Source organism: Poecilia reticulata, chromosome 17 (genome assembly GCF_904066995.2).
Source record: "Poecilia reticulata chromosome 17, P_reticulata-male-v2, whole genome shotgun sequence".
In the NCBI taxonomy this organism is placed as follows: domain Eukaryota; kingdom Metazoa; phylum Chordata; class Actinopteri; order Cyprinodontiformes; family Poeciliidae; genus Poecilia; species Poecilia reticulata.
This window is the reverse complement of record NC_088846.1, coordinates 13,639,781-13,664,144: the sequence shown is the minus strand read 5'-3', so window position 1 is coordinate 13,664,144 and position 24,364 is coordinate 13,639,781. Positions and strand designations below refer to the sequence as shown.

The 24,364-nt window shown below is 40.2% G+C and overlaps 1 protein-coding gene across 3 annotated transcripts in view; it reads left to right on the top strand.

The window, feature by feature from the left end:
- Nucleotides 1–17,878, top strand: part of ece2a (endothelin converting enzyme 2a) — an 87,111-nt gene extending 69,233 nt beyond the window's left edge. For all 3 annotated transcript variants that reach the window (XM_081597869.1, XM_017309830.2, XM_081597870.1), the window contains one exon: nt 17,340–17,878. In XM_081597869.1, coding sequence (XP_081453995.1) covers nt 17,340–17,630 — 291 coding nt within the window. In that variant the 3' untranslated portion in view covers nt 17,631–17,878. The remainder of the gene's footprint in view (nt 1–17,339) is intronic.
- Nucleotides 17,879–24,364: the final 6,486 nt, after the last annotated feature.

The window sequence follows — 24,364 nt, the reverse complement described above, 5'->3', positions numbered from 1 at the left end:
CATTAAAACTCTACTTGAACACTTGGATGGACTTTCACCGTTCTTTATGCTTACACCTGATTTTTACCCACTGGCCACTTTATAAGGTACACCATGGTGGTTCTGGATTGTATTGGATTTTGATCGGATGAATTCCTCCGAGAATTTGGTTCATATTGATGCGATGGCACTACGCAGCCGCTGCTGATTCTTCTTCACATCTAGGATTGAAATCTCCTCCAAAGAAAGAAAAAGAGGAGAATTGGCAGAAAGATGGTAGTAACAGGATCTCAGATAGCCACTTGCTGCATTCCAGATGTTAAGAATAACATCCACGCAGCACGATGTCATCACAGAGTCTCTGCAGATTTTTACCGGCTTCATATTATTGATGGGGATCTCCCGTTTCCCCACATCCAAAAGCTGCTCTGTAGGCCTGAGATCTGGTGACTGCTGGGGCCTCGTTGTTATGTTCAAGATACGAGCATGAGATGATTTGAGTTTTTGGTGTGTTACCCTGTAGCAAGTACCCATCAGAAGATTGTTAAACTGTAGTCATACAGGGATGGGCAGGAGCCGTATGAGTCCTGTGACTTTTAAATGCAGCTTGCTGGTGCTACAGGAATCAAAAATGTCTCCTCACACCATCATACCATCACCTCCTGCCTGAACCACCAATAAGAGGCAAGATGGAGCCACAAGGGTTTACCTAATAAGGTGGCTGGTGAGTTTAAACATAGTGATGAACATGAGAGGAGATGAATAAATATCTGGATGATAGAAAAGAGAGTAATGAGACTTAATTGACTATTGTTATAGTATTTAGCAATGTAACGTTTTTATAATATCGTCCAGCTCTAATTTAAGAAGTGCACACAACATCACTGCATTGAGCTAAATTTAAACTCCCCCAATCTTAGTAGTTTGGGTTTTTAGAGTAGTCTTTGGAGGTTTTCTATACATCATTGTCAAACAGCGATATTTCTGATAAAACTAAAAATGTGTTTGACAGATCAAACGTTGAAATTTCAAATGACCTTGTTTTGTTTTATTTTTATTTTTTGACCACGTGTCTATTAATCTGGTGAAATGTTCACTTTCTGTCCTCAATATATCTTCAAGCTTGTATCTTGCCTACCCTCTGCATTCTGTATAGGAAAATATCCAGAGACCTAAAATAACTGCACCACTTGACAAATGATGCAATTATACAGAAACAGCAACAACAACAAAAAAAATGGACCGGGCTTTTATGTCTGTTCAAATTTAGAAATAGACATGAAAAAAGCCCTAACAGAAGAGATTTCAGAAGACAAAGCTTCTCACGTGTGAGGCGAGCAGAGATGGAGTGGGGGGGGGGTTGTTGCTGTGCTGTCTTACATGCTCAGAACAGTTAATATTGCACTGAAGTCTCTCCATTTGCTGGAAAAAAAAGCCTTTGGGGATAAATCAGTTTGTTCTGCCCTGTTGTGAATGGATTTAAAATTAGCCTTTTTTTTTGGACACAGCTCAGCAGTGTAACTGTCCCGGTCTGCTGTGAGTTTTATTTGTAGCCAGATTATTGTTCCAAGTAATAAATTATGAAAAACAACAGCCTCGGGGCGCACCGAGTTTTCACAGGACAACCATGGATTCTTCAGTCCGTGTAGCCCTTCGTCAGACGGATAGAGAGAATACCAGATAAGCAGCAGCTCAAACAAACAGAGGATGTGTGGTGGAGTGACAGACTGCTACTGATTTGCCTTCACTTCCTGCAGCTACCACACGCTTCTTTTGTATCGTGACAGTGTATAAACTATTCAAAACCCTATATATATATATATATATATATATATATATATATATATATATATATATATATTTTTTTTTTTTGGCAATGATTAGAAAACATTGAAAGTTTTCCTCATGTCCCAGTTTTAAGGAGTTTAGTAAAGGGTGGAGGCTCTGAGGAGACCTCGGTGGGCGAGTTGCAGCCCACTCTCTGCCGCTGACCTGGTTTACAGCACGTGATTGCAGGCTGCTGATGCCGTCTCCAAGCTGTGTTCCCTGCCTGTAGGATCGACGGCTGACACAAAAATAGCTCCTAGAATGGTTGAGTATTTTTTTGATTTGGGTTTGACATTTCTCAGGTTGGACAGGGCACAGCACAAACTCTTTGTTTTTTTCTCTAGGAAAGGCTTGAAATGGTTATTATTAACTACTGTCCTTATAGATGAATTGAAACTACAGTAGCGATGTAATTTGATCTCATGACTAAAGATCTCAAGATGTATTTCACAGTCTTTCTCATCGATAATGCTTCACAACTTTCAAATTGTGTGTCTTCTATTTGACACGTTTGAGAGACACTTTGATGCAAGAAGGTAAAAAAATTACTTGTTTCCTGTTGCTTTGGCGTAATTGACTAAGATGACTTCTTGGCAACACATGCAAACGGATGAATTGGGAAAATGTTCGCCGCTTTTGAATCTTTTGATTGCCGCTATTTTGGCTAACTGTTAGAAAAAAGAAAAAGTGGAAAAGTGGAAAAACAGGTGGAACTGTTTTTAAAACAGAATCCTGCATCTGCAACAAATAATCATCAGCATTCACCACAATCTGCATGACATTAAATCACTTTATGTCGCTGTGCCGTATTTTAGACGTGAATCGGTTTTCTTGTTGCATCGTGCTTTCCTCCTCCTGCTGCTGCAGTGCTGTGTACTTGGGGAACTCCTCTTGCTATAAAATGTGTGTTAAAGCCTCCTAACCAATGACTCAGTCTCACTTAAGTCACTCCAACATCAGCTCCTGCAGCTTCTGCTACTCCACTCACTGTGGGAGTCCGGTCCAGCCGCAGGGAAGTAGAAAACACCTGTGAACTGTGTCCTGGAGTCTCTCCATCAGCACGGGCCTGCTGCAGCTGCACCTCGTAAATCCAGCTCAGGTTTCTTGGCAGGACTTGGCACTAAATCTTAGGCGTCTTTACTGACACCCCAAGACGTGTTTAAACAGCGGCTGGCCAGACAGCCAGGGCTTGGCACTGCCAGCAAAGCCATCAAACGGGAGAATGATGCCAGCTCTGTTTTAGAGGATACACCCTCCAGTGAATGTCGTTTGTCTGTGTACACACACTGCTTCCATAGACTCCCTCATTGGCTGAACACCTGATATAATCTATTTTACCACAACAAAAGTGTCTTTTAATTACGATTATGTGTCATCTAGCTGCTACAGTTTAATGTTTCTGTTACAGTAATACAGTTTAAAAGGCGCCTTTCAGAGCGAACAAGGTCACCTTACAAATTTAACCCTTTCATGCGTAGTGGTCACTGCAGTGGACAGCTATCTAAAAGCCATTTTCTTGTGCTTCTTGTGGATTTTGATCAATCAGAGTGAAAATGAACAGACAGGTTTCCAGCCAAATTTTAAAAAGAGACAGAGTGTTTGTATTCCAGAGGCGAGGAGCAGATCGGCTAAAGTCCCTGAATCTCATAGTGGCCGGATGAGCAGGAGGCCGACTTTGGAGATAGAGCAGGAGCATTAATGTGAAGGAGGTCAGACAAATGTGAAAGGAGCAAGATGATGGATATACCTAAATAAATAAAGATGGATTTTACAAAACAAAATGAAGCACAGAAGGATAAAAACAGAGAAACTTTGCAGGACTGACAGTTTTTCCTTTTTCCTTGTCTGTTGGCAGAGAAAGGTGCTTTCTTTAAAACACAAATTTGTAATCAACATTGACAAAAAAATAGGTGTGGGTTGATGAGTGTTTTAATGGCCAAACCGCAGGTTACAGCACTTTTACAGTGCTTGATTCCCCAAGACGTACCACAGTGTGAACACGCTCTACCTAAAAACACTGTTGCACATTAAATGGAGAGGTACGCAGGCGTAAGACTTAAAAGAGCTGTAACATTTGCATGTGGAACTGCATAATAAAGAGACAAATGCACGATTACTTCCTCCCATTCCTCTCTGAGATCTCTCCTACGTTTTTATAATCTGCAGCTCCAACCACCATTTTCTGCTTCTTGCTCTCTGTAGTCGTCGGCGTCCTTAATGAGTTTTCAGCTGCTCATCTCCTCCCTCACATACAGTACAGTCACACTACACTGAGCTCCAGCCCATCACTCGTTACCCTCTGCAGCTACGACTGTCGGGCTGTGAAGGCTCCAACACTTGTCTCCTGTTCTTGCTCTATAATGAGACAGTAGAGGCGTTGCTCTGAAACAGTTTTGTGATTTAACACTTAATGAGTCTCAGCCTGGTGTGGCAGGAGGAGCTAAAAGACAAAAAATGTTTTGTCTCCTGGTTGGACCCAGAAGGTACTAAGAGATAATTGCAGTCATGTTCAGATCAGAGGAGATTTGAAGGCACCTTATATTTATGCAAGAATACAGTTTGTGGTTGGAAATGTATGTTTTCTCTAACATAAGTTTGAAATTATTGATTAATTAACAGATTTAGAAGGAGCTACAACTGCAGATTACTGTGTAGCTCCTTCCAGCCATTATTTTGGATTAGATAGGTGAAATCTAAAGTATTACAACCCATAAGCAAGTATATCAATCTTTCTCACCCTGAATTTATTTAAAGCCAAATGATACAGTCAGATGTTGAAGACAGGTATTAATATACATATCTATGTAATTCCTAGGGCTTAGATGGTTTAGCAGATTAAATTTGAGCAAAAAACAAATAAAAAGAAATGCTGTGTTAGGGTCTCAGATTTTAGCTAGGGTTTTTATGACTTTTGGTAGTTAAGGAAAAGTGTAGCAAAGTTATTTCCTCTTTCAAAAATGCCATGTATTTCAGGTTTCCTTTTAGTCTAAGGAAAAAAAAAACGTTGCATATTTCTGTGTGTTGGTCGAGCTCACACGGAAAGTAGCCCATTATTGTATATGAAGTTGTGGGTTTGATTTGACAAAATCTGAAAAGTTGAAGGTGTGAATACTTCTTTTTTTACAAGGCAGCATGTATTACCAAGAGGAGTTAGATAAACACACTGACTTTCCTGCGTTTAATTCTTAAGGATAAACTGGATGAAGTTGTTTGGATTTTTTTAAGTATCTTTTTTTATTTATTTATTTTTTTCTGTTGGTATGGAAACTGGGCTGCCCACGCCTGCAGCACTCCTCTGCTGTATACAAGTTTCCTCCAGCTAATGCTTTCTTCAGTCGCTCACTAGCAGGTAATCAATGCACCAGTTCCAGCTGAACCGGTATGCAACAAAATAAAAAAACACAACCGCCACTAGAACCAAACTGCAGTTTTGTCATGGCGTCGTAAAGATCTGATGCGCATTAAAATTTCTTTGATAGTACCAGTCTTTGTGTCGCTGTCCTTCAACCAAACGTGGCCATTTGACCTGTGACTTCAATGCTTTTTTTCAACCAACAGTACAGCTTAATAGGCTTTATCAAACCTTTGCTTTTCATGCTTTAGTGTAGAAAAATGCCTTGTTTTGCTTCGAGTGTGTAACGTATGAAGTTTTGAAATGGAGCTTTAGCGAAAGTTCAAGCTGGAAGACTCCACCCCCTTCGTTCGCCCATCGACGTCATGCTCATCTCCGACCTCAGCGCTGGACCTCACCCGGCGCGTTCAATCAGCAATCAGGCTCTGTGTAAAAGGAACCACACCCAAGCCGTCGGCTGCTTCCCAGCTGCGTTCAACCCACCACCTCCCCTTCTCCACCCACATCCTTCAGCTCTAGGATGGCACCCTTTCCCTACCACCACCACCAGTGTTGGGCCCCGGGGGAGAGCATCCCTAATCAGTTGTCGGGATGTTCATCGAGTTCACATCAAATCTCAGCTCAAATTAGCTGCCGGGGTCCGAGCGCCAAAGAACTGTTATTCATTCCTGTCATTAAATCTTTTAATTGTTCCCTTTTGTCCCTCTGAGTCTCTCCAGATTGAAATATATTTCAGGCTTATTTTCAGAAAATCTGTTTTCTGAAAGCTTATTTTCAGCTCTTCGTGCCAAGGCAGATTTAAAGCTACAGAGGAGGTAATCTGCTTGGCTGCAATGGACGCTGAAATAAACGCAATATGTTTCATGAAGAGCTGAAAATGTACAGTGGATCTCAAACACCTGCCGTTTGAGACGTAAAAAAGTTGACAATAAATTAAACACTCAGACTTTTTTTAAAACCTTTTATCAAACAAATGTGCTAGAGGAAAACTACTTACATATACTGTATAAAAAGTCCTTTTGATTTAACTTCAGGATTCAGTTTTCTAGAGTTCAAAGGTCGCCTGAATCATTGTGAATCTAAAGAACATGAAATGTAGTTCAGCAGTTTGAGGATTTTACTGACATTTGCTCATTTACATCCTCCAGCTGAGGCCGTAGTGTGTAGCGAGGTTAGAAAAACTAAAAAGGATCTCGTCGTATTAGTCAGGAAACTGGCACACACCTGAACTTTTGATCAACTGTGATCAAATTAGCAGGCGTCCCTGTGATTATGTTTGTTGTAACATTTCTCTAATAAGGATCTTTTTTTTTATGTGACATTCAAACTTATTTAAAACCTGCTTTTGCTTTTTTTTTTTTTTGCTTTGTTTTCTTTCTGTGTAAGCCGCAATCAATTAAATTAGCTTGAATCAATTCAAATGTACATCTTAGTGTTCATGTAATGACTTTGCTTGTGGAACTTGACTAGTCAAATCGATGACCTTTTTGATGTTATTTTGATTTATTGAGGATTACTTGTACTATAATGTAAAGGAAGAACAAAGGTGGTGCACGGGCGAGTTATTGCGTAATGTTAGCTCTAGTTTTTTGGGGGTTTCCCTGTGCTATTGGCCCAATAAAAACTGGACTGTGTTAGTGTGTGACTGTGGGAACCTCCACCCGGCTGTCCTGTCCCCCTTCCCCCGTCCCACGGGAGAACCCTTCGGCAGCCAGACACACTGGCCCATTTTTACTTCCTGCTCTGCCTCTCCTTCCTCGTCTCTCTCCTCCTCCAGCTGCTGCCAGGCTTTTTATATCTGGCTCCCCATTAAAAAGGACAAAACACACTCTATTGATGTTTTTCCCTTTTGGCTCTTAGTCTTTTCACAGGACTTGTCAGCGTTGATTCTCTTTTCCTTTGCTGTTTGGCAGCTTGTGGCAAAAAAAAAAAAAAAAAAAAAAACATTAAACAAATGGTCAATTAGATAAAGTAGTAAAGTGTCATGTAAGATGTAACGGCATGAGTTGCCAAAAAAGCAAGTATTTAATATCAGTCAGTTAAAGTGATGGAAGTGTACCCACAAGAACACAGACAGTTATTTGAGTTCCCTACATTTCTGTATCGAGCAACAAAACCTGACCTTCACATAGTTTTAGAAAGCAGATTTAAAATAAGTTCGAATTAAACAGAAGCCCCCAATTAGTCAACTTTTTGAATGAGTAAGTGAGAAAAATGACCCATTATTGCACATTTGTTAGTAGCAAAAGCTGCTAAATTAAGGTTTTCTGAATTGGCTTGTTGTCCTGTTGAATCACTTCGTATCTCTTATTAGAATTACAGACACAAAACATGCTTTCATAACAAGGGTTTCCTGGCTGCATCTTTAACATCTGTGAAATGTTTTATAACGTCACCCAGGCCTAAGCGCCTCCAGATCTTTATCCCCCGACATGTCTGCTGTGTTCCTTCTCTATAATGTTCTCTAAGGCCTTCACTGACAAGAAAGATTAAAGTACGCAATAGATGACTTTTGTAGCCACAAAATTTCCCTGTGCTATAGTTAGAAATAGCAGACTGAAAGGGGAGTTGTCACTGGGAATGCCACAAACTCATATGCAAGCCACACTTTTCATTTTTCCTCCCCTTCATAATTTTGTCAAGTTTGTTTTGGTCTATCAAATTCACTTCCTACAATACGTTGAAGTTTGTGGTTCATAGCTAAGATAAATATGGAAGGATTATGTGAAGACTAACATCAGACTAACAAGTTTATTTCAGTATTAGAAAACAAGTAATTCTACTATAATACGCACTTCAGTCACTTTTCTTAGTGAATGAATCGCCATCTTATATATGAACTGACCTGAAAAATCACGTTAAAATGCATTAATTGCTAACCAAGTCTATCAATCTGGGCCACATTGAATTTTATAGCATTAGGAACAGATGCAGAGGATACGAAAGAGAAGGAGCAAGAACAGAGGGGAACACCCCGTTTCATCTCTCCACTTCCTTTTTGAGCAAAACGTGTCAGTGAACCAGCCGCTCACGTTTTGCTCCAGTTTCTTTGCTGCTTCTTTTCCTCAGAGCTTAACTTTTTTTCCTCCCCCCAACTACTTTGAAAGGCAGATGAGTTTATTAATTACACATTCGCTGACTGTGTATTCCCACCATGACAAGGTTTTTTGGGGTTTTTTTTTTTTACAAAGTCTGCAACATTCCTTTTTTTCATCATACTCGTCCAAAAATAGCAAACACTGCTTAATTAATTCAGCCTATTTGACCGCAGCTGAATGTTTAAAGCAGTTCCTGAGGAAATTAATCTCACACACACACGCACACACATGCAAACACACACACAGATACCAGGGAACAAATGCATGAAACGCATGACAGTGGTCATGTGTAGACGTCTGAATGCACCTTCGTCTTTCTCGGACGGTGACAAAAGTAGTCAAGTAATTAAAGCAAAACCTCTTTTTTGATCCCCCTGTGCAGAAAGAGGTGAGGAGACCATGAGAGGAATAGAAGAATGATTAGGTAAATGCAAAAGAGGTACCTATTTATGATAAAAAAGATTTACATTTTAGCCCCGGAGGCCAGACTGCCATGAATGGAGAACGTGATGGCTGAATACGAAGATGGTGATTGCTTCGGCAGGGGACCCAAAACACACACGACGACTTTACGTCCCACAGCGTGAGTCTGTTGTTCAAAATTAGCCTGAAGACAAGAGTTTCCTCCGTTTTAAGGGGAGATAACCAGCTCACGTGAGCTTTCGTCTGAATAGCTTTGTGAATGCATCAGCCATGACCCAGTTAAGAGCTGCAGAGCCGTAAAAAAAAAGTGTGTGTTCCCCTAGTGGTTGTTTGCTTTTGGGCTTTTTGTTTTTGTTTGTTACACTTAAATCTTTCAGATCATCAAACTAATTTAAATGTCAGACAAAGATAGCCCACAAAAATACAAAACTCTGTTTTCAGCAGGTGATTTATCGAAATAAGGGAAGATGTTGGTTGGTTTTCTTGACCAACCAGGCCGTATGTGAAGTAATTCTCCGCCTTGTGAAGTTATGAATTATGCACTCATTTTTGGTTCATTTTCATTTGCCATGCTTAGACATAATTACTGCCAGACCAGTAGAATCGATAAATGACTTCAACAGATCCTGTCTGACAACATAAAGTTGGCTAAAAGATCTCAGCTACACATCATGTCCCAACGTAAAGAAATGTAAGCAAATCAACAAGAAAAACAAAGGTTGTTGTCAAATCATTATGCCTCAATCTATTCAAAATCAAGAAGAAAAAAAAAAAGGATTGGCACTTGATGACGCCATAGTTAGAGCCAATATTAACAAAATGAGAAAGTGAGGGGCTGTAATGATCCTCCCTGGACAGGACGACCGTCTAAAATTACTCCCAAGAGTCCATTGAGAACTCATCTAAAAAGAGCAACATCTGAAGTATTGCAGTCTTCACTTGTCTCAGTAAGGTCAGTGTTCAGCAAGGAAGAAACGTTCCAAATGGCATCAAGTAGAGAGTTATAATGTGATTGGTCAGAATTTTGTGAACGTGCTTGTTGATGCGGATAAAAGCTCCAAATGCACAATTTCCAGAAGCTTTTTTTTTTTTTAGTCCAAGAGAAGGAAGGACGGCTTTAAGGAGCAACTATCTGAGGCCATGAGGAAGAACGTCCTTTTAGACCAAAACACTGATTTTCCCCCTGCTTGGTTCTGGTCCAATGAGGGCTTGCGATAACATGGAAAATTAAATGACATTTTCAAGCTCGTCAATCATTACGTCCTCCTTCTGCAGACTTGTGATCTCCTCATAGTCGTTCTGACATAAACCACACACGTGACTAAACACCGTGACGTACGCTGCAGCAGGACGGCTTTCACAGGAGCTTGGCTCGGTGTGTCAAACGGTCCTCGGAGTGTCGGTGCCAAAGCGGAAACATGTGACCGCGCTTCAACTGTTCAACGTCAGCCCAAACGTGCTGGGTCGAAGCGGAAGATTTCTGACACGCTTGGATTTCTTAGAAATAATCTTTTCACGATGCATCTTCAGATTATACTTCATGTCTGTTCTGTTTGTCACTTTTCCTAGCTGCTTGTTAGCTGAACTCTTCAATAAAAGTTGCATTTTTTTTTTGCTACTTTCGAGCAGTGTCCTCTTCTGACCTACATATGTTAGTGTTACCAATGCGAAACTTTTATTTTTCTCTCTCCATGGCAACCCAAGAAGGAAAGGTGCGCCTGATCGAAAGGCAGATTGACGCTGTCTTCATGCAAGCCCCACACGGTTCGCTCTAAAGCTCGGATCAGGCCAGAGTTAAGGGAAGCTGTCGAGCCTAAAAATAACCGTTCGCCCTTTTAAGACGACTTTATGCCTGGCCACGTATTCGAGCGCAAACAAGCAGTTTTGTCTTAGCGGTGGAAGGGTGAGGAGAAAGGAAGTGAAGCTTTCTGATGTATAATTCATCTGTGGAGTCAGTGGGTGGAAGAGAAGGGATAAGAAGAGGGAAAATCACGGGAGGAAAGGTGGGTGGAGGAAAAAAGAAGGGAGGAGGAGGCTGGGAGTGGGAGGGGAAAACAGGAAACATAGCACGCTCACGTTCTGCATACTTTTCATCGTCGCTCTGAGCTGTGCAAGTCCTCCAAGGGGAATATGGCTCTGTTTTGCACCTGTCACAGGTGTACTCAAACGTGCGAAGATTTGTTTTGCTCTCTTCAAAAGTGTATTTATTTATATATATATATATATATATTTTTTTTTTTTTTGTGCAAAAAAATAGAAAAAAAAGCAACAAACTAGAGATAATTTATATCTAATGGTGCACACAATTCTTCCTCCTTTTGGGCAGATGGTGCCTTGGAGCATTTTCATATTTGGTTCTGGGAAGGCACAGCACTAAAGGAAGAACAAAGTGAAAGATGGGGATGAAACAAAGCAGGCTGTAGCTCTCCTGGTGAGAGAAGAAGAGGAGCAGATTTCCTTTGTTAGGAGACCTGTGATAAGCCTCCACTCCCCACCCCACCTCTCCTCATACATTTTCACTCCTCTTGTTTCTCCACGCTCCTCTCACCCACTGCCTCGTCGCTTCTCTGTCTCCTCCAGACATTTACACGTTTCTGCCATCCACATGCTTGGCTGCAGGCTAATGGGTGAGGTGATATGGAAAGGAATGGAGGCATTTGATTTTAGATGTTCATTCCTGCAGGGAGCGAATGGGAGGGGTTTCTGATTGGGGGCGGGAGGGTCTGCAGCACCAAATGACACCAGTAAACAAGTTTGGGAAAATGTGGGAGAGAATTTCAAAAATATATGAAAACATGACCTAAATAAAAAGTACACCTCCTCCTCCCTTCGTTTTTCTTTCTCTCTTCACCCCACTTGAAGTACTTGTGCACTCGTGCTCACTTAAAAGCAGCATTCATGCATGAAACCAAGCCTGTGCATTGCGTGCAGCTGAGAGTGTGTTGTTTTGCGTTGTGTGTGTGTGTGTTTGTCTCTGTGGGTGTACAGTATCTCTAAAAGAGTCGGTAGCTGTGGTTTGCACAGGTCTGCTGTCCAAATACGGATCTCCACTCCGCCTCACCCACTGAATTCTAAGAAAGTGCCAAGCACACCTCTGCGTTCCTCCCATTTTATCTTCCTACAAACTTCAGCTCTCATCAGGTCGGATCAAAACAGTCGGCCAACAATTATTTTTCAATCCAATTGTTGGATGTAGTTTGATACAGCCGTTCTTTTAAATTTATGGAGCGAGAAATAAAGACTGCAGACCAGTTTCTGCTTCTGTCATGCACTACAAAGTTCATTTAAATTGAATGAAGTTAAACTCAGTATTAATACAACTGATTTATGAAGACTTCAGATATAATATGAAAATAAAGTGGATTTGAAACGGCTCCAATTCGAGCTAAGCTGCTGTCTACTTGAAATGACAAACTGGGTGAAGCGCACATCCATCAGAATACAGGTTAGCGGTAACTCTGGAAGAGCTGCAAAGATTCACAACTCGGGTGCGTCAACCAGGCCCACTCTTGGCTCTGCAATTTGCAGATGGATCCTAAGAAACAGTAACAAGTAAAAAACAAAGCTGGAAGGTTGAGTGTGTGTCAGTCTTCCGCAGAAACTTTTCTTAAACTACATTGATGTTGGTTGTAATGACACATGGAAATGTTAAGACGTATTGAATACCTTTTCAAGGAATTGTTAATTGATAGTATTCTAAAATCAGCCACATTTGGGAAATATTTCAAGTTACAAAAACATTAACAGCAACCAAGTTTGTCTTATTCCGGTCATTTTAACACACTGGCGAAAAAAAAAAAAGTTTCTAAATCTCAAGGATTTGAGATGAAGACGGTGATTTCAGTTCAGCAGATTTACCTTTGTAATCTGAGGCGAACCCAGATTATGTAACTCAACGGTTGAACGGAGTCAAACGACACAGTTGTGGCCACCACGTGTGTGTGTGTGTGTGTGTGTGTGTGTGTGTGTGTGTGTCCTCATGTGGCCCCCAGAGACAATTAGTGATCTCATGTCCCAAACTGTGTCTTCAAGCAAATTTCAGCTCAAAGCAGAAACTGATGAAAGATGGAAGGATAAAACTGTAACGCTGTGCTCCTCCGTGAACTGAAAGTCTGCGCGGTGAAACTGAGGAATAAGGACGACGATCTGGAGAAATGGTGCCTGCCGAGTAAACGAAATGTCAGTCTCCTTGGATGCCTTATCTTGTCTCTGACTGATGCAGAAAGGTCATTCGGGGACAATAAAGCTGGCATATTCAGAGCTGAGATCAAAAAAGTTGATGCGAGTTCGTCTAATTTCCTCAATTCAAGTTTTAGCCTCATGTACAAACTACCTTAGATTTTAAAATATTACAACGATAATCCTTTATGACAATATTATTATTTATAAAAAAAAATTAAACTGAAATATGACAAAGTGGTAAAAAAAACATTAAAAGACAATGTTAATTAATTAATGAAAATAAATTCATCAGCATTTGTTACCAGTTTATATATATCATTAAAAACTATAATTCTCCAGTTTAAAAGCCTTTTAGTACATTTTTGCTACCGATCTATTAAAGTAATAATCCTGCTAAGAACTGGGAATGGGGCTGATGTGGGATTTTTTTTTTTTATGTATCATAAACTTGAGTGAAAATAGAAGAAAGTACTGAAATAATTCATGCAAATTGTATAACAACGTAAACATCACAGTTATTCTTATTACTGCTAACTTAATCTGTCACACTGAATGTTAATTATGTTTTGTTTAACTTCTGTTCATTGGAGTTTTGATTTTGTTGCAAGAAAAATATTGCAAAAATATTGAAGCATTTGCTGGGTTGCTTGATGCCCAAGCTGTTGCTCTCAGTAAGTCTGGATAATCTACTTTCATCTCAAGTGATTATTGTCACATTATCGATTCTTGACCACATTCTTGGCTTCTTTGTGGTCAGTAGCTACAGCTTGACTTTGAAATACTATAATATGCAGTGTTTAATTATTTATCGCTAAGCTGAACAGGATTTAACCTCCGAGGGTCATGACCTAAAGGACAAAGCTGTCCTTAGAGCTGTAGGTGATGCAGCAGGAATATGTGCTTACAGTTTTCTAGTATAAAAAAGCTTGAGGAAGACCGACTTCTGCTCCTGGTCTCCTTGTTGAGGGAGACAACAAAGTAAAAAAAAAAAAAAAAAGTCTCTCAAACTTCCCTTAAGAGCAGAGTGTTAATTAGATCACCAGGGATTTCTGATGTGAAACTTAACACCAGATCTCGTGTTTCCTCTTTGTTGTGTTATACCCAAGACAGGTGAGGTCACTTCGACGCAGGCTTCCGACACCACGCTGAATAATTCAGCAAAGGTCAGGAAGCTGCGTGTGTGTGTGTGCCTTTGTGTGTTTATGCTTCTGTGTGTGTTGGGGTTTTCATTAAGCATTCACAGAGTAGTTTCCTCTGCGGTCTGGGAAGAGCCCTGTGACTCACTTTAGATCACATTGCAGATATCTGATTAAAGTGGCCGGACTGAAAACTGGCTTTGGGTTTAACGGACGTGTTTTAGTATTTGGGTTTGATGTAGCATCTGTCGCTATATTTCTAACCACAGAAATGTTTGGATCATTCAGGCATACACTGACCATTCCAAAAAATACTTTTATTTTCTAGTTTTGGCACGCCCTCTCAATTGGACTCAAGCTTGGACTTTGATAACACTTGAGTTGGCTGCATGTTTGATGTTCTCCTACTGGAAAGTCAACCTCCATTTCAGTAAGGAGGGTTGTCATGTAATCAGCTCAATCCGTTTTCCTATCAGTCTGACTGGCATCATCGCCCTGCTGAGGAAAAGAATGACGCTGCCACCATATAGAAATGTCGGGCTCATGGTTATGAGCTGTCTGCTTTTAGTAGCCGAGATGCTAACGGTGCGATTACGTCGTTAGCCCACTAGCAATGGTTCCATCTGATTTTTTTGCCGTGGTTTAGTGTGTTGATCAGTTCCAGTGACATTAGTTCTTCACTTATCAGTGACGCAACGCAGCGGTTTGGACTCCAGACAAACAGATCAGATTTATGAATGACGACTGGAGTCAGGATTATGTGCTTCAGCTTCCTTTGAAATTTGCCGATTCAATGAAGGTTTGTTTAAATGCTGCAGCCATCTTTACTTTGTACACAAATTCCTTCAAATGTGAGAGAATGTTTGTTCTCGTGATTATAAGCAGTGGACTATATATGATGTTTAAAACTCTGCTATCACTTCAGCACTCTTAAGTGTTGCGATCAACCTCCATTTTCTCATTGAAAGAAATTGATTAAGACAGATGGCTCGTCGTTCTCCTGTTTCTGTGTAATTTAATTTGACTTATATCTTATCCAAACCTTATCCAGCCTCCCTCTTGCAGTACTTCCATGTCGCTGCAGAAGGTAAATAATTTATGTTCGGCCTTCTTGCTGGTGGATATGAATCACTCAAGAAGAGCAGGATACATGTGCTCGTTTCAGAGCGACGCTTCACTCCAAAGACACATTCGGCACGGTGATGTTGAAGCTGCTCTACTTCACAGCGTCTCTTCTGTAGAAAAACACTCCGCCTCGTCATTCTGACCTCGTAGCTTTGCCGTGATGGCTTTGCCATGACGATCTCACAGAAGCTGGGAAAAACAACAACAACAAAAAAAAAACTCAATAGTTATTTTTTGTCATTGATGTTTGGTTGTGTGGTTTTCAATTTTCAGATGAAGCTCAAATTTAAATACCAATGTACTTGCAAATCTATATGTTGTCACCAAAAAAGGACTCCAGCATGACCAGTAAAATATAATTACCATTTAAACAACCATTGTTGTTCCAGCCTGGACCAGATGGGTACAACCTGTTGCCTGTTGAGTTAAATTCTTAATTTGCACTCCTTCGCCATGTCATGTAGGCAGTAGTTTTCATTTGCACTGAAATGCACATTAATATTACAGGCTTTTATTTCCAAACTCAATTTTCTTACTGGTTTGTCAAAAGCCTCTTGCTCGTCTTTGCACCAGCTTCCAGAGATAAGGCAGTCCCTTTTCAAATTTAAATGTAGTAATGGTAATAAGAAAGCTCAATAAAAAAGTTTATAAATTATTGAAATGATCCTTGGTGAAAAGCAGAGTATTTTCAATTCCTGCGAGGTTTGTAACAAGCTGCTCAATCCTCAACTCTATGAACGTCAGCACTGGAGTCCCACAAGGGTATGTACTTGGTCTGCTGCTCTATACCATGTGCACTTTTGACTAACTCCTCATCAGATTTGCTGATGACACACCTGTGAAGTTTCATATCTTAAAAATAAAATTATGAGACTGAATCTGAAAGAAATGAAGGACCTATCATCAGAACGTCTGTCGCCAAATGAACGTCGGCAAAACTCAGGAGCTGGTGTTGGACTTTAGTAAAGAGCGACAGTTTTTCTGCACGCGCCTCGACATCAGCAGTGTTGTAGTAGAGAGGATGGCTACCTTCAAATACCTGGCTGTTGTTATCTCTGAAGACCTTACATTTATTGAAATCATCAAAACCGAAACAAAAAAGCAGCTGCACCTGCAGAGGAAGTTTGGCTACGCAAAGTCTTTTTTTATTATTCTAGGGCCATGGAGAGCATGGTATCCTAAGCCATCACATCATAGATTAGGAGCAGCTACTAACAGAACCTTATGGCTGATTGATCTGTGCTGCACATCAATCAGTGCTCATCCTCTCACCATCAAAAAGATCATGTCTTTGAATAAAAGAGCAAGAAATGTTCTCGGGGATAGTTGCTGCTCCTCACTGTTATATTTTAGATCACATTTTACTTTTCTTCATCTATGATCCATGAAACTTTTCCACAGCTTGCCACAGTTTGCTGTACCACACTGGGAGTATCTTCTCACACTGTCAGTTTTCTGTAATTCAATGTTCGATGGAGCAACTCCGCGTAATATTCCGGCATGTTTGTCTGGATATTAGCAAGAGCTAATGAGCGAAAACCGGTTATAGAACATAAAAACTTTGTTGCGCTCGGCTCGGTGTTCTTCATGTCCTGTCCCCTCACTCCCACTCACACTCTGTCTCTGGAGACACTTGCTGCCAAAGTCTGACTAAATCTTTGTATCTGTCAGCGCTTAAACCCTGCGTGTGTGTGTGAACGTGCGAGTGTGTTTGTATACTGTAATCCTGTTTTTAGCTCTGGAGTTCCTTCAAGAAGTATAAACACAGCGGCGTTTTTGTGAGTTAATAGTCTGCATGACTAAGCAGCGGATTAGTGTCTCAGCAGGATGACCTGTTTGCACCTCAAATTAAGACGGCTACGTTGGACAGGCACCTGCTTTAAGAGGTTGGAGTTTTAAATAATTTGACATTTGGTAGATGCTGTGGATGCAGCGTGCCGATTTAATTTTAAGCGTAGTGGCAAGTAGGTAGATGAGTCAGATCTGGATGAGGCTTGTTTCTCACACAGGTTTACTGAGCAACAAACCAGTGGTTTATCCTGACTGAGGGCACATTTTTTAAAAGCACTGATGGTCCATAATGATATTAATAATATCTGCAGCTTTCGTCGCAGGTTTTTATAATTCTGCACCAAGTGGATGATTAGTGGAGCAGAATTCCCATGAACTAATCTGTTTTCCATGTTTCTTCCTTCCCTTTCTCGGCTCTTCTCTTAGATAAGTCGCTGCTTGAAACCCGGAGGCCGCTTCGTCTCCATCACGTTCGCGCAGCCCTTCTTCAGGAAACGCCTCTACGCACGCACCGCGTACAACTGGTCAGTCAGACACGACAGTTACGGGGAGGGCTTTGAGTATTTTGTGTACGTAATGACCAAAGGAGAGCAGCTCAGCCCGGAAGATGCGGCACTGGAGCAGAGGCTTCTGGAGGAACCCAAATCCCAACCCGCCAGCTGTCCCACCCCTCAAGATGAAGAGGATAATGACTTCCTTTGCAATATTAACTTATGATGTTGCTGAAATGTGGACATTAATCTCAGTAATATTTTATGTCTTAGCCTACTGAAGCAGAAGCAGAAGTGACAGATTCATTACTTTCAGTGTTGAAAATAATTTTAAACACACTTTTATCTCAGTTTTTAGTATTTTTAATATTTTAGCTTTTGTAAACTTTTATACATGCTGTTGCTACTATGTAAATATTTCTGCAAATTCATGTGATTGTGATCAGGACTGCTTCTTGTAAAATTTGAACAGATGTTTTTAGGATTGTGGGTTTTTTTTTTTTTTGCTAACAAAACTCAACTGTATCTGGCTAACCAGAAACCAAATAGTTGCCTTAAGCATAGTTTTAGGTTAGGTTCAGTAAAAAGTGAACAAGTCGCAGCTGAAAAAACAGGCAACCGTTTGAGGGTTAATTTTTTCTTCCTGATGCAAACATTTCAGCGTTTTTCCATAAATTTTATTAATTTTATAAATTGTATTTTTTCCATACATTTTTTAAAAGTTGGCATAAAAACATGAGATGCTGGCGTTATATTAAAAGAATCATTTCAGGGAAACCACTGTTTACAAAATTACTAATTTAGCATTGACATATGGTTAATGCATCTCAAAAATGTAAAAGAAATTATAGGTAATAGCTAATATTTGTGCATAGATATACAAAAAATGAATGCATGTTCTTCTAACTTAAGAGAAAAAGACCAGAAAAATGTGCCGTGTGTGAATTCATTCCATTTACTATGATTCTCCAAAAGTGCACAGATCCACAGTTTAGGTAGAAGAATATTTTGACATCACAACTATAAGTTATAAAATCCACAGATCTGGCTTTGGCAAAGAGACAAGAAGACCACAAAATACATAGAGGCCACAGCAAATATATAGAATATAAGGCACTTGGTTTAGATCAGACCAAAATGTAACTTTTGACCAATGAAACTGTTTGAAAATTATGTGAATACTTCCTCCCCACATTTATTCTCTACCTTGAGTTGGTTCATAGCATAAAATCAAAACATTGAGATCTTAATAGAATGAGTAGAAAAAGTTCAAAAAGCTCTTAAATAGTAATAGTACTACAAAAAGTAACCCTCCAGCAGTGGATAGTTATCCATGACCTGTTGTGAATCCCCTCCTGTGTGTGTCAGAGGTTTCGGTCTTCATATCGCAGACCGATATCTCTGCAGGTTCACATTCAGCTCCAGTGTTTGCGTTGCAGTTTGAGTTTGCCACGTTTAAGCAATTTGCAAAACAAACCATCATGCCTCAATCTGACACCTGAGTGCCGCAGCATCCTGCCTGTTGAGAAGGCGTTAAAACTCCATCGGTGTGTCGGAGTCGTCCTCTCGTGTGCTGCTGGTGTCGATTGTTCGACACAGAAGCTTCAAGGTGCTTCATGCCACGTCTCGCATGGCTGTCAAAAAGCATTTGTGCACACATGTGCTTCCGCCAACAAGAAACGGCCCACCCCTGCGTGTTATTTGTTCAAGACACACGATACTGGGTGTCGGGTCATGTGCTCGCCTGCTGCTTAAATATAACCCATTAACGGCGCACACAGCCATGCGTGCAGACAGGGAGGAGGACTTCTGACTGGAGGGGAGGGGATCGCATTAATAAAGTAGAAATCATTTATTTTTAATTCCCCACCAAGATCTAATTAACGCCTATTTTTAAGACTTGGGGAGAGAAGACGTGATTTTTCTGAAGGCTGCTCTTTCCTTCCACGGTTAGCTTGTTGGAGCAACGTCATGGTTTGGTCAGCTTTAGCGCTGTTGTTTAGCAGAACAATCTCACTGTATAGTTTACTTTTTTATTTTTTAGCTGGATAAAATTATACATATTTAATTGACTTACAATAGTAATGAGCTAAATGAAGCAGCTCAAAGTTGTGGATTACTGAAACTCTGCTTAAAAGGGAAAAACATACAGTAGATGTAAAAGAAACACTTTAGTTAAGAGGTATGTATTTTTCAGGCCTTTTAATAGAATAATCACTCTAGTTATAAAAATGCCTGTATGTATCAAACACAATGTAAGAAAGTTTGTTTCACAACTTGATGCCTTGAAATTGCCTCTGTCTCTTTAAGAAGCTACATCAGCACAATGTCACCACAGGCCATCTCCATTGTGTTGTTTGCAGCCGTTCTTTGGAGCGTTGGACTGAGAAGTAGTTTGCATGACGAGCTCAGCAGATGCGCAGCTCCACCAGGTGTTTACAAATTGCTGCTGCCACTAGTCTGGAGGAGCTGCGTGGCGAAGGCGGTGGAGGGCTGCTGTAAATGTGGCCGTAACACTAACTCTTATCTCATTACCTTTTCCTTTTACGACATACAGACAAACAAAACTGTGTTTGCACCATGTTTTATGGCTGCCACCTGGTTTCCATGGTGACAATAGGGGTGTAGCAGCCTGGCTACCTAAGCAGGTGGGTTCAGAAACAGTTTGGAGCGCATCTAACCTGGACAACAGGGAGGGTGCTTATGTAAGTCTAAAATGGCTCCAGCTTTTATATCGACCAGAGAGGCTTCAGCAGCGCTGCTGCACTGGGATGTGCAAACATTTGATGGATTCATTACCCTGTGGATGGATGGAGGCTGGATATGTCTGCACACGAACGAGGAGAGGATTTCTGACGCTTTCCTTCAGTTTCACTTTGCAATAGTTTTTTTGTGTTCTGTGCTTATGTGAAGGTATTAAAAATGAGAAGTGGTTTACTTTAGGTTTCCAGCTGCCTCGGAGGGACTGACTGATGTGCAGTGGCAGAGACCCTACTGAGAGATTTAACTTGCCTGGACTTAAGGTTATGTAACCACAGAGCAAAGCACAAGCCTCACGCAGGCATGAGAGGTTTGCCATTGTTTAAATACAAATCCTGTCTTTCAGGTATTTGTTCATTTTTCTCTCACCTGATCTCGAGTCATAAACTTTTTTTTCCTTCATGTGCTTTTATATTGGTGAGGAAACAGAAGCCCGATTTTATTTATTTATTTATTTTCCCGTTTCTCCCAAAAGTAATTGTCCTCCTTGCTTTGTTGCCCACAGCAATAATCTATTGCATGCTCTGTGTTTCACTCGCTCTAACTTTTTCAGTCAAGTCAAGTCAAGTTTATTTGTGCAGCGCATTTTAGTAACAAGGCAGCTCAAAATGCTTCACACAGTAAAAACATAATTCAATCACTCCTCTTCTCAAGCACCGCCACCTCCATCATGTCCTCTGGGAGCATCGTTTGGCCCTCGGTGATTTGTTTTATGGGTGTTATGTGGCAGATCATGCGACTCAAAAGGTCAGCCGTATGCTTTTATAAATATGCCGAGAGCTCATTCCGCTCAATTTGTGTTTGAGCCGAGTCACAACACGGCTCTTTTGCATCCCTCTGAACCGCCAGCTCCCTGCAGCAGCAGCAGTCATGAGCTGCTGTTCTTAAGGGAAGTCTTCCCAAGCATTTGTTGGCATTTTGTAGTTTAAAAAAAAAAACTGACTCACTTTTCACCACAGGGTTGTTGAAGAGTTCAAAGAGTGGATGAAATCACGTAGTTAATAGTAGGTTTTAAAATGCACGTTTCCCCACCTTACAGACATTTTTGTTTTTCTTTTTTTTTTGTCACTTGTAAATGCTTCTGATTATCAATAAAAGAATGATATAGATCACATGTCATGCTCAGGGTCCCGGGGGCCAAATCTGGCCCACCGTAGCTTTTTATGCGACTCCAAATTACATCAATACGTTCTTGCAGTTTTTCCACAAATCTGCAAAATTCACACAAAATCAACAAATCTCCAAATTTTTTTCTGATTTTACTGCAAATTTTCTCAAATTTATGTTAATAAAAAGTCACCTTTAACATCCTATGTTAGCGCAAATATCATAAAAATTTCTTACATTTTTAAATTGGCGCCACAAGATCTAAAATTTTGACTGACAAAAAATGAAAAACATTAAAACAGTCACAAAATCCTGGAATAACAGCTATTAATTGATATTTTAACAATTTAAAAGTTTTATCAATATATTCTGGCACAATCGGCCCTTTAAGAACATTCAGGTTTTTGATATGGCCCAAAATAAAAAAAGAGTTTGACACCCCTGATATAAATGAAAACTTGAAATGGAAAATGCTGTTTTCAAGCGATAAACTCTGTTAACGGAATCCAAACAACCTGCATCTGTAGAAAAAGGTAACGACACCATTATTAAATCATGAATTATATTTTATTAGCTACATAATATGGAAAACTAAGTTCAATTTCTGCAACTTGATTACTGTCAGAATATAAGTTTTTTGACATGAAGTAAACAAAAATAAATCTCAAAAGAACACATCATGCTCTGATCTAAAGAAATTCAACATAATTCATTTCTACGTGTTTGGTAAGAACTACAAAGTGCTTTCTTGGGTTTTTTTTCCAGTGAACCACAGTGAGTGTGACTATCAACTAATGAAGAAAACAAGGAACAGTAAAGAACCTTCCCCAAAGTGGTTGGTGCACCAAAATTACCGTGGCTGAGAGAACATCGAAGATTCATCCAGGACGTCCTAGAACGATATCTAAAGCTCTGCAGGTCAGAGTTAAGGTAAAGACGGATTGATTAGACCAAAGTGGATCTCTGGATGGTTGTGCTTTCTGTTACATCTGGGCATAAATGTAATGTAATGTATAGGAACATCGTAACTGCAAACAAGCACAGTGATGGTAGTGTGATGCTGTGGGGCAGCTTTCCTGCTGCAAACTGTTCTTCTGTCGGTCAAGCACGGGTCACCAACCGTCACAATCCACAGAGACATTTTTGACTCTTGTTTATATATATATATATATATATAATGTCTTTTATTTAATTTAAACTGAGAAATTAAAGAACCTCATTACATTTGTTTGTAGGTTTATCATTTCTGCCCAAATGATTAGGTGCAGTGTAGCTCTGGCATTCCAGCCCCTCTGCTTCGGTAAAATTAGCTTACATGCATTATTACTGTTACAGAAGTATTGATGCGAGCTTTTATTCCCATCCTAATAATAAAATTTATATCTTTTCAAAAGCTCTCCAGTAGTTCTAGAAGTCCTAGATGAGAAAAAAAAAAATCTTTGACAGTAATATTAAAATTCCGTTTCGCTTTTGTAGCTTTTCAGCAGTATCGGTACGGGAGAGCAAACTGTTATTACACCAGATGCATTGTGGGGAAAATACAAACGACAGTGTGTGTCTGTCCATGTCTCCTGAGGCTGAACAATGGCATAGTTCTGTATATTGAATAGTGGACTTATGTAACAAGAGGAGGAATATTAATGGATGTCCACTCAGACGGATGGAAAGTGGTGTTTTGCGTACTTGAACGATGATACCAGAGGTTGTAACGACTGCTACAGCGGCCTGTGTGGGCCGTGGTGACGGATTCACCTTGCTTTACGCCCTGTGTGTCCTCCATCTTCATCAGACACGTCTCCATGCAGTCCGCCTCTGGTTACAGAGCGGGCTGTTTGTTTTGGAGGCAGGCACAGCATGTTTTGTATTGACCCCAACATGAGCCGCACACCGAGACAATCTGCCAGACTGCCGTCATTCACCAGAGCTTGAGAGAGTCTGTGTGCTTTTATTTTCTTCAGCAAATGTCCAAGAAGGAACACAGACTTTTTTTTTTTCAAAAAGTATTGTTGATAGAAGAGGTTTGCTAAATAATAGAAAACCTCTAATGTTGCAAGCTTAATCCATTCTCAAAAATGATTGCTTTTTATTTTCTTAAATTGTAATTATGAAATGGGACAGGGCTATGTTTTGATCTCCAGAGTTGGCTATAGGGTGATTTTAAAATGTCCACAATCTCCATTAAAGAAGCAAGAACCAAACATTAATGCCTACAAGTTCATAAAGCCCTGACATATTTTAATATTGGGATAGGTTAGAGAAATCATCTGTTTCCCCTTTTTGTCATGTTACAGCCAAGAAACGTGAATTCATTTTATTGGGATTTTACCCAATAGAGCATGACAAAATTGTAAAAGGAAAATGAAACGATGCACGGTTTTCTTTCTTTTATATTAAAGCTCTGCTAAGTGTTTCAAGCATTACATTTCAACCTTATTTACCGCTGTAAACCTTTTAAAGTCCTAATTAGTTAATAGAGTCACACTTTGAAATTCCCTTCTGTATAAATTCATCGTGTCCTAAGAAGGCCTCAAAAGTCTCTTGGAGAACATCAGCGAACAAACAGCTGCGACCCCCGCAACCCGAGCCCAGAAAAGCGGAAGACGATGGATGGGTGAAGTTTTCAGATTGGTATTTGTTTTTATTTGAACATTTCACTGTTGTGCCCTAGTTTGTGTTGGTCTATTAGATAAAATCCCAAAGAAGTACAACAAAGTTTGTGGCTTTTAACAGACAAAATATGAGAAAGTTCTAGACACTCTGAATGTGTTGGCTGCCAAAGTGAACGAAACGATGTGTTTATTCCTTCTTTGAGAGCTTTTGTGTAGCAAAAACGGAGCGAAACTGAATGATTGTCAACTTGTTGGAAAAATATTAAATTCCTGACCCAGAAGCTACAGCAGCACCGTGCCTCAGACCATGATACTACCACCACCCGGTTTCAAATGTTTCTTACACTAAAATGAAGTTTTTGTTTTGTTTTAGTGAATTTAAAAGACGTCAGTGGTCCTTTCGAAGAGCTTTTTTTCTTTGCAGCCGTTCAACCCCACAGATCTTCAATGTTCTCATGACGGCAAAAGTCAAATTCAAAGAGAC